The 9892-nt window shown below is 47.1% G+C and overlaps 5 protein-coding genes across 5 annotated transcripts; 3 read left to right on the top strand and 2 right to left on the bottom strand.

Annotated features, from left to right (window-relative positions):
• Positions 1–454: 454 nt before the first annotated feature.
• On the bottom strand, positions 455–702 carry ACHE_11025S (uncharacterized protein; the record flags this gene model as incomplete). Its single annotated transcript, XM_043275466.1, has 2 exons — positions 455–584; positions 635–702. 2 exons carry the CDS (start codon positions 700–702, stop codon positions 455–457), a joined length of 198 nt encoding a protein of 65 aa, XP_043132145.1.
• A 4185-nt stretch (positions 703–4887) lies between these two features.
• Positions 4888–5166, top strand: ACHE_11024A (uncharacterized protein; the record flags this gene model as incomplete). Its single annotated transcript, XM_043275455.1, has 1 exon — positions 4888–5166. One exon carries the CDS (start codon positions 4888–4890, stop codon positions 5164–5166), a length of 279 nt encoding a protein of 92 aa, XP_043132144.1.
• A 1198-nt stretch (positions 5167–6364) lies between these two features.
• ACHE_11023A (uncharacterized protein) lies at positions 6365–7096 on the top strand (the record flags this gene model as incomplete). Its single annotated transcript, XM_043275444.1, has 1 exon — positions 6365–7096. One exon carries the CDS (start codon positions 6365–6367, stop codon positions 7094–7096), a length of 732 nt encoding a protein of 243 aa, XP_043132143.1.
• Positions 7097–7758: 662 nt separating this feature from the next.
• On the top strand, positions 7759–8655 carry ACHE_11022A (uncharacterized protein; the record flags this gene model as incomplete). The annotated part of the gene is made up of 2 exons (XM_043275433.1): positions 7759–8032; positions 8087–8655. The coding sequence occupies 2 exons, from the start codon at positions 7759–7761 to the stop codon at positions 8653–8655; spliced, it is 843 nt and encodes a 280-aa protein (XP_043132142.1).
• A 127-nt stretch (positions 8656–8782) lies between these two features.
• ACHE_11021S (fungal specific transcription factor domain-containing protein) lies at positions 8783–9689 on the bottom strand (the record flags this gene model as incomplete). The annotated part of the gene is made up of 2 exons (XM_043275422.1): positions 8783–9250; positions 9297–9689. The coding sequence occupies 2 exons, from the start codon at positions 9687–9689 to the stop codon at positions 8783–8785; spliced, it is 861 nt and encodes a 286-aa protein (XP_043132141.1).
• Positions 9690–9892: the final 203 nt, after the last annotated feature.

The raw sequence follows: 9892 nt of genomic DNA, 5'->3' as shown, positions 1-9892 counted from the left end.
AGGCGGTGTGTGCGAAAGGTAACACGGTTTGGACGTAGGACCAAGTACAAATTGCTTGCCAATCTGGAAATAACCTGACTACTTCGTGTTCTCAAGTTACCCTGAACTGAATTCCTGGCAGGAAACACCAAAGTCATGCAGTAACATTGGATGTGACAGGGACTTATTCTCGTAGCCTTCATCATAGATGGCTTCTGCCCTTGTCATTGTTCCAAGCCCGCCAATGGGTACTTCCCTTCTCACTGTTGCCTGCGGTGGGGCAGACGAGATAGGCTGGTGCAATGGCGAAGCTAGGATGGCTGTTCTCATAAACGATCTCGACATGGCGAACTGGTAGGAAGGACGACGCGGGGGAATTCAGCAAAGGCATAGGCGGATTATTCCAGTTGTTCAGCCACTCAGAAGGGTTGACAACGTGAAGAGGAATGGTAACACTCTAATTATATGCAACTTGTTAGAATTGTACAATCTGAAAGGCCTTGGGGGATAACTCACTTCTCTTATTCCTGAATGGCGAAAATCGCTTGAAGCTGCTGTCCTGCTGAGTGTCCTGGTCCTGTTTGGCAGATTGGACGGGATGCGACCTTGCTCAATCAGTTAGCAAGATTCACTCGAAAGGTATTCGAATACATACTTTTTGTCAACCCACCTCTTGAACCAGTATATAAAGCAAATCACTGCGGCGAGAGCAAAGAGACGCATGATGAAGAATCCCGAAACCATAGCAATCTGCTCGAGGGCCATTCCTTGACATTCGCAGATGATCCCTCAAAAGCGGAGAATGGTTAATGGGATTTAGCTTAGTGCATTCTGGCGTGACCATGACGGTCGTCGTGGCGATTATGGTTGTCGTAGTGGTGGTCGTAGAGGCCATTCTGTATGGAACCAAGGGGCCTCCTGAGTGGATTACTAAAATCTAAAGTTGCAGCAGAGCTGCAGCACAGACAGGCAAAGAATCCTTTCATCAATGTCATTTAATCAGCTTTCATAAGTCCTTAGAGTATCCCCAGCTTTTTCACCAGCCAGGACTGGACATGCTAATCGGGAGGGTCTAGCGGATATTCACAGCCGCGTATGTCCGCGCACGAGAACCAGTTCCCAACTCCGGGGAGTAGGGTTTACATTCGTCTCCTCTTTTCCCCGGTTTTCTACCGTTACTGGAACGAATACCAGGTAGCACGTATATAACAGAACATATCTACGATCTGCGGCTGGACACGTTGCTTCTGGAGTTAAGAAAGCATCGCCCACTTCTTCCAGATCGTCTCTGGTTTCTGTATTCCATGAAAGGGTGCTTAGTATGAGTCCGTAACATGGGAGAGCGCTTGCGTCTAGAGGGACACGAGGCCCCAGTTTGGCTCCAGGCTGTCCGTACTATCGTATTTATCTTTTTAAATTTCTTTTTTCCCTTCCGGTTCCTGGTCGTATCTTGTTGCCTAGCTGTGGTGATGTACTGTCGGCTAGTGCGGGGTGCAATAACCACCAAACTCCAAGCACAACTCTTTATATAGACTCCTCGAGATTAAGTGAGTGCAATATAATTCAACTCAACAACTACACTCTGAGCAGTCACATTGTACAGTAGTTACTCGAGTACGAACGGACCCACATGATGCAGCCTAGTGGGATTGGATCAGGCGCTAGACACTAGTGCCCGCTGTCAGAACCCTATCCCATCGCTGCCTGCAAGTACAGTACATTGTCAGCATAAAACGGACTAAAACTTGAAGGTTGCCCCCAAGGTCAGGCCTTTGTGAGAGGTGTAGCTATGCGACGTATTTCTGTTCGCACTTGGAGTGAAAGATACCTCAATGGAATTTAATCAATAACTTCTATGTGCTTTACCGACTTTATATGGTATCACTATAACCGCCAGGTACCAAGGCCAACTTCGATTGCTCCCAGGGACTATGGATGCCGCGTTGTGGTTTAATCCACGTCACATGGGAGCCAATCTTCTGATACAAAGTGCCCAAGCCCACAGTCAGAAGTCTTTTTGTCTTTCAACTGACGATTGTTGATCGGTGTATCGCTTTACACGTCATCTTGCTTTGGTATGAACAAGACCGAAAATTTTGCCATGGAACTCCACGCGAGATGTGAGAGATTGTGAGAAGGACTAGCATACGAAGGCAGATACATACTCACAACGAGACTCCATAATAAATTGTTTCTTTGCTCTTCACTGGTCGTATATACATTGTTAGTGTCATAATTTCCAGAATTCTTTTACTCGAATGGCTTCATCTGGTGTAAATACAGGTCCCTAATGTTCTCTACACGGTTGTGTGCACCGATTGCTTGCTTAGCTATTTAACCAGGAAGTAAAGCAACTATCGAGTACACGAGAAACTTTCTTAGGCTTCCAGTTTCGCATGAGGCCGGATTGTCTTTCACCAGGAACGAATCTTTCACCTCGAAAGACCTCCATACTATTGCAAATAAGGGATTGTCAACAAGTGGTTTCAATGCTATTGCTGCTTTATAATAATGGCAAAGACCTATTGATTGTTGCATCCGTACAACCGGCAGCAGCTCGCCTACCACGATGAGCATCCTTTTTGAAAATCTTAACCTACCACATGATCAATGTACATACGCCAGCTGGGCAAGGTAGGGAGATAGTATATTGGAAATTACGCCGGTCTCTAAGATTTATATTGTACTATGCTTGATCATCTGCTTAGTCCATGTTGAGGCTTTGAAGTAAATGGCAACTTTCAAAACTAGGTCTGCAATGTAAATATACATTTGACGTATCATATCTCTACTACAGTAATTCTCCTTCATATTGCATTAGAATCCTAATACAGAAGGCTGCTGGTCCGAGTGTAAAGAGGAAAGACGGGGCCTACGGGAGAATTATGTCGTGAAAGATGATCGATGTAGATAACTAGAATACAACAGGGTGACATGACCATATATAGATAATGGCAAAAGAATGCATTTATCTCTAGTGTTCCGTATAGCTGCAAGCAGTGCAGGCATTCCTTTCAGTACAGACGGTTATATGCCTACAGAGTGCTAGGTAGGATATAATGCGCAGCAGCGACTGGCTTCAACGGTGTATACACTTGGCGTGTGGATTTTCAATGTTGTGGGCTCAAAAGTCAATGGCAGATATAGTAGTGTTATGTGTGTGAGGCAAAAAGATAGAAAGAAAGGGAGCTATCCAGATCAAGACACTTTGCTGTATCCGCACCTGTAGTATTTGCTGTTAATCCTGCCTGATCGCTTTGGTTTGTACTTTGGGCAGTCGATTAGAAGTTCATCCAGCCACCATTCCAAGTCCTCTTTCATCACATTGGCTCCTCGAATTAGTTTAGATGCCCACTGGGTAAATATGACAATATCACATTCCTTCAGAGCAACATCAAGGATTGGAGCACGATCGTCCTTCCTGCCACTCCTGTGGTGCCATTGAGTTAAGGACCTATGCTTCGCGACATGAGTTCAATACATTTGTTTTGAGTGCCTTGTATAGGGCGCCCACGCGAAGATGTTTACGCTTCGGTTTGACCAGGATCTGCCATCGTGTGTATCTTTTCTTGTCTGATATTGGTGTGTAAAAAGCTCGACAATCCCTATTACGGATGTTGGGGGGGTGTTGGATGAGCATTCGCCCAACTGGCAGATGCTCACCTGAGTGAGATCTTTTCTTTCAAGTGAAACTTGACACATTCATACAGACCTGGAAGTTTTCATTCAGGATTCACAAATCGAGGCCAGAATATTTCTTCTAGAAGCGGATTCCGGGCCCGTGCATGGTTGGGACATTAGTCATTTTTATAGGTATGAAGAACAATGCTTGCTGGATTGCTTTTGATCTTTTGATTACGTTGTGCCAGGAGCGACACACTCGCTGAAGTGCGCATGTCAATGTAGAGAAGGGGTTCCAAAGTATCCCAAAGGGATAACACAACGTCAGCTGGTTTGTTCTTCATTCTATCTTCCTTCTTGTAGAGAGTCGCGATGGTTATATGATTCTCTTCTTAAAGACAGTCTTCCAGAGACAGTTGAGATTAGACATTTTCTCGAGTAGGCAGCAAAATTTTATATGATGATGTTACCTGATAGGTGATCCAAATTGGCACAATGAGTAAGGAATAGTCGATACATAATGATGTAAGAACGATGGATAATATCCACTATACCAAAGAATATTACCATCGTACACATGACCATGTACAATCGATGTTACTCAGTTATTTCTAGTTCTATATACTAATGTCGATTGACCCTTGTATTTAAAGTATTTACTATTATATTCCGTCGAACAGAATATCTCTGTGTGTGGGAGGCATGGGGGATTGTGATGATTTCGCCGTACCGGTCTCCACATTGTAATTTCGCCTCAGCTTGATAGACCTACATTATATATCAAAGTGAGAGCGTGATTTGTTTATATTGATAAGGATATGAAGTGAGCAGCGGTAGTGCAGGAGTTTTGAAAGAGACTCGTATATACAGCTCCCCTGTCAGGCATCATTCAGGTGCTCTCAACACATCACACTTTCGAGACATCTAGACTCGCTGTTCGGCAGACAAGACTTTATTTGTTTTGCACATAGGCCCGGATTCGGTATTTGATATCCTTTCGTCTCCCATCAAAAATCAGTGTTGTTCTAACTCTTGCTCTCGAGCGCCAACAGCCCAAGTATTCTTGCTCCGCGCTTCTGATAACAGCTCTGCATTCTATACTGGAGTTCTGGCGTGCTCCTTTGCTCATACTCCTGACTAAAGAGCATATCGGCGTTCTTGCGTCTTCATTTTGTTCTTTTTCGGTCCTTTCTGTGGCTGCAGCTCTGCAGCTCCGTCCATTTCGGCATTCTTCCGACATAGAACCGGAGATTAAAATTGAACCAGATTTTCAAGAATTTTTTCATCATGTCGCGCAAGTCGCACAAAGTAACAGTTGCGCTCCTGAAGCAAATTTGGAGACTCAACGCCTGGGCTGGCAAGTTGGAGGAGAGATTAACCACGGAGGAACTCAAGAAGATGGATGATTATGGAAAGAAGTCCACCAAACCTCTGAAGCTGGCAGTTTGCAAGTTCAAATTTGAACATCTGGAAAAGTCATTTGATGTCAAGGAGATTGGGTTCGGCGGTGCAGAATGGGACTTGCAAGAAGAATTCTGGTACCGATCACCGCAGCTGGGTTTGTAGTTTAACCACCCAGATCGATATCCTTCTCTATCTCTAGTCTGATGGTAACTAACTATGTTACTTTGATTACTGAGAGGAAGTATGGACTACGCCTTATGGTACAGAAACCCATACGACGTGGAGGCGACCTTTATGGAGGTGGAAGCGAAGCCAAGGGAGATGCGGGCAGCGGCTTTACACAGCTTCTAGTGTATATGTGTATGTCTCCTTTTGGATTTTGGACACTTACCAGAGATCTGTTGATTGGTATGGTTCATGCTGTATGGCGTGGTACCATGCCAGATGCAAGGTTGTATCCTGCTGTCACAGCTATTTATGGTACTTCTCAAAATCAACAATGACTCGAGAGGAGGCTGCCTTAAGAAAAAATCAACTCAAGGACCTGGCTAACATTTCACAGTGGTCATCGATAACCATGACATGGTCGCAACATGAAGCCAAAATATTAGCTTACTTGGAGCTCATTACCAGCTATGCTGCTAGTCGCGGGGGCCAGGCGACATTGGACGATATGTACACGAAGATGGAGAGGGGGATGGAGTGCGAGATGGATGAGGATAAGGAAACGGATTCTGCTGATACCAGCGACTATACAAGTTGTGAACCGGAAGCAGAGTAAAGCGGCGGGCGGCGGCAATCCACGGACGATTTTCACCATTATTATTTACTATTAACTACCATTTTTACAAATATGTACCATACAAGATTCTGCCATTCTGGACAAGGGGTCGGGAATCCCTCGTTGGCCAAACATGAAACATCGCTTATTCGATTTGAGGAAGAATTCACCAGATCCGTCATGCGATCGTATCGTTTTCTGTGATTAAGATTGACAAACCGTCTCCAGACCCCTTGTAAATCGCTCGCTTGTTGGGTGGTACCTGTGCCGTGCCGTGGTATCTCCACGTTTTGTTGGGTCTGGGATCTGGGTCTTCGCTTGATTCTTCCTTTTCTATCCCTGGAGATCTGAGTTCCTGTATACTTCGGACTGGGTGTGTTTGATGTTGGTTAAAGATGAAACATGGACATCGAGAAGAATATTGATCGAGATGCGATAGAGGAGCAAAAAAGGATATAAAAGGTTCGATGAACCATAGCAACATCTGTTTCCCATCGCATTAGAATCATCTTCTCTCTTTAATACCATCAGCTTCTATCCAGTGTCTCACACTCAATCACAAAATCACCTTCATTCACCATGAAAACCATTGCAATCCTCCTCTCCTTCCTCCCCATGCTGGCAACCGCCAACATCGGCTTTGGCTGGTCCATCGCCAACGTCTCAACCTCAGGCCTAAAGGACATAACCTTTCCAATGACCATGCCTCGTGCAAAACACGAAAACGGGCTGTACTTCGCGCAGCAGTTCGGCTTCGTCGGCTGCGATGACGTCGGCTACACGGGTCTGCAACCGAGATCCGACACCGAAAACGGGACTAGCATCGTGCACGCTGTGTTCTCGAGCTTTGTTGCTGGAACGACGACAACAGATTCCGAGCACTGCGATGATGGTGCGGATGGTGGTCCGGGTGTCAGTTGTGCTGTTGATGTCCCCGCGCCGTATTCACGGCCGTATAATCTTGTTATCAAGAATGTACATGATACTACCTGGACCGGCACTCTTGTTGATGCGATCGCGGGCAACGCAACGCATATCGGGATTTATACGCTTCCCGCGGGCACTGGTGGGATTCAGGAATCTCAACTGGGCTTTGTGGAGTATTTCCTGTTTAACTCAGAGACGGGAGGTGGATGCGGCAAGATGCCAAAGGCAGATGCGACGTTCTGGGCGCCGCGGACGAATACTTCGGGTTTGGGCGTTGGAAAGCTGGAAAAGCCCTATCCTTATGGTGATTGTGCGGAGGAGGGGGACTTTCAGACAACCCGCGTTGGAGGGGGAGGGTATAGGGTTACTATCGGATTTGTCTAAACCAGATTGAGATCCGGATCCGGTGTCGTGGCTCATTCCAATTTCTGTTTTTAGCCGCGCATGTTAAATAGATCATCGAGGACAGCGCAGAGGTACGGAGTACAAGGCAGACTGCCTGATGTTGATCCCGCGTGTCCCTAATGCCAGTGCGTGTATATAGACCAAGCCAAGAACAGACAAATTAACACCACTCAATCGGAACTCCTCACATCAGTCTCGCGGCTCTCGCACGGGCACAGCCGCCCGATCGGACCTGGAAACAACCATGACCGTCCTAGCACCGCCTTGATCTACACTCTCGGTTGAGGTCTATCACGAATCATGGCCCGGCGGGTACTGTTACAGCCAATGGATACTGGGAAACAGGGTCTGCAAAGGAATTGATTCTCGGAGGTCATACGGCCTGAGTGGTGTCGCTGCAGAGCCTCGTATTCAGGGATGATCTTTGCTGGATTTTGGTTTGGGTTGGGGCGAGTTTTAAAAGAGGGACGACGCTTTCTCTTTTCTGGGGGTTTCGTTTTAGCTTTCTTTTCGGTTTTGACGTTTTGTGTTGTATGTGATATTTCCGGATGCTGTACAGGGTATAACCCCGCTATAGATTTTCGAATGAACATCTACAGCTACCACGAAAGATAACGAGACCATCCAATAAGATCACAAAAATGAAGAAATCGCTGGTTTTCCAACCTCTCCTTCTCATCATCCTCGTGACATCAACAGTTTCCGCCCAAACCTGCTACTTCGTCAATGGAAACGTCGCGAAAGACGACGTCCCCTGCAACACCACCGCGCCCATCTCAACCTGCTGCAGCAAAAACGACATCTGTCTGTCCAACGGTCTCTGCTATCTGCAGGGTAGTGACGGCCCTTCATTCTCAAGAGGGAGTTGTACGAATAAAAACTGGTCGGGAGTTTGTGCTAGTGCGAAGCCGTGTGGTATGTCTTCTCAATGCAGAACGTGGGTCGCAATGAGATGCTGATGAGAAAAAGAAAACCATACCCCTGGAACCGGGCATAGGGTGGTAAATGCGCTCGAAAACCAGTACTGCTGCGGGAGTGTCACCAGCATCGATAGCAGCAATATCAACTGCGCTCAGGATCGGGCGTTTTACGTCTCTCCTGGAACTGTGATCCCCGGTGTTGCAGCGTTGAACGCATCGGATACCGGTAATGGCGTCGACAATAGCACCGACGGTGATAACGGCGGATCCTCGTCGGACGATAAATCAACCCGCCTCGCAATCGGTCTCGGTCTCGGTATCCCGCTTGGTATTATTGCCGGTTCCGCGATAATCTGGGGCGCTTGGGAGAGGAAACAACGCGCTGTTTCGGCGAAGGAGCTGCGGGACTTGAAAGCGGGCGCTGCTGCCGCCGCTGCTGGCGGGGCGGGGATGGCTATGGGCGGAGTGGCTCCGAATCAATATGGATATGGATATGGTGTTGCGCCGGCACAGGTGCCGCAAGCACAGTTTATGCAGCCGGTGGAGTTGGAGCATACTAGTTCTTTTCCGACGGAGTTGGATTCGAGGACCGCGGCGAGGGATCATAAGCATACTTGATTGGTTTGTGGTTGCATATATAATGGCGTTGATATCATGCCAATTCTCATAATTAAATGTTAATGAATATTCCAGTCGTCGTGCCCAGATATGTTGTGTAGGTCATCTTTAGGTCCAGATGTATGTCTTAAGTAGAGACACCATGATCTGTCACCATCTTGTTGAGAGCCTCCATAGCCCTGCCAATGGGTGCGAGCTCGCGGCAGCCATGGGCAATAGAAAAGACACATCTTGATAAGTCTAGAAGGCGCTGCATATCTTCCACGGTGGCATTTTCATCAGTGGAATGTAAAACGTGAGAATAAAGCAGCGCAGTAGCAATATCAATGCGATAGTATACCAGTACCATCGATAAGCCCTCCGGATAAGGGAACAAATGGCATAGATCGATAGACATTTCAATGACGCGACGCGATGCTTCCAGGACGAGCGGAGATAGCAGTCGCGGAGTCTCTGTTGGGGAGTTGGTCAAATGAGGTCCGATAATGCCCACTTTGCGCAGCATGAAGATAATAAAGGTGTAGCCGGTGATCAAAACGTCTGTTTTGGTAAAAACTTCACTCTTATGAGCGGAAGGTGCAAGAAGCCAGTCTCCCTGGCGCTGATTAGTTGTGAAATTGCGAAGGGATTGATGAACTAACAGCCTGCCAGTCAAGTAACATAACCTTGATTTCATGGCATAATTCTTCAGTGCAGCGCTGCAATTCTCTATCGCCTATGCCAGTTTCGTCTAGTATCGCGAAGAAGTGCATTACGATCAATGTCATCCGGGAGTGAATGATGAAGGCAGTCGCATACATATCCGCCGGTGGTTGTGAGCTATTGAGCCAAGGGAGGTTAACCTTCCATGTATCTGCTGTAATCAGAGGCGGTTTGTTCAGCACAAGGCGAACGCTAAGGTCGATTTGAATTAATTGCCAGAACCCTTTTCGGTCTTCGTCGGACCGTGCTTCGTCGCGAAATCCGGCGTAGTCACCTCCGTCGATATTGTGCAGACTTAAGGCTCGCGCGAATTCACAAGTGTGCTGGTGCATCTGCCAGGCGAGGTCATCGTCGGAGCATAGTAATGCGACCTGTGCCTGAGCTCGTAGAAGCATTCTGTCAGCATGAAACCCGCAACCAAGGAAGTATTACCGACCATGAACAAGGCTGCGACAAAATCCATCGTAGAGCCCTGCACTTCTCGCTGCCAGTACGGAAGTGCTCGTAGGCAAGCCAAGTAGCATGACGTGGCATA

This window comes from Aspergillus chevalieri, chromosome 1 (assembly GCF_016861735.1).
Source record: "Aspergillus chevalieri M1 DNA, chromosome 1, nearly complete sequence".
Taxonomy (NCBI): Eukaryota; Fungi; Ascomycota; class Eurotiomycetes; order Eurotiales; family Aspergillaceae; genus Aspergillus; species Aspergillus chevalieri.
This window is presented reverse-complemented; position numbering and strand designations above follow the sequence as displayed.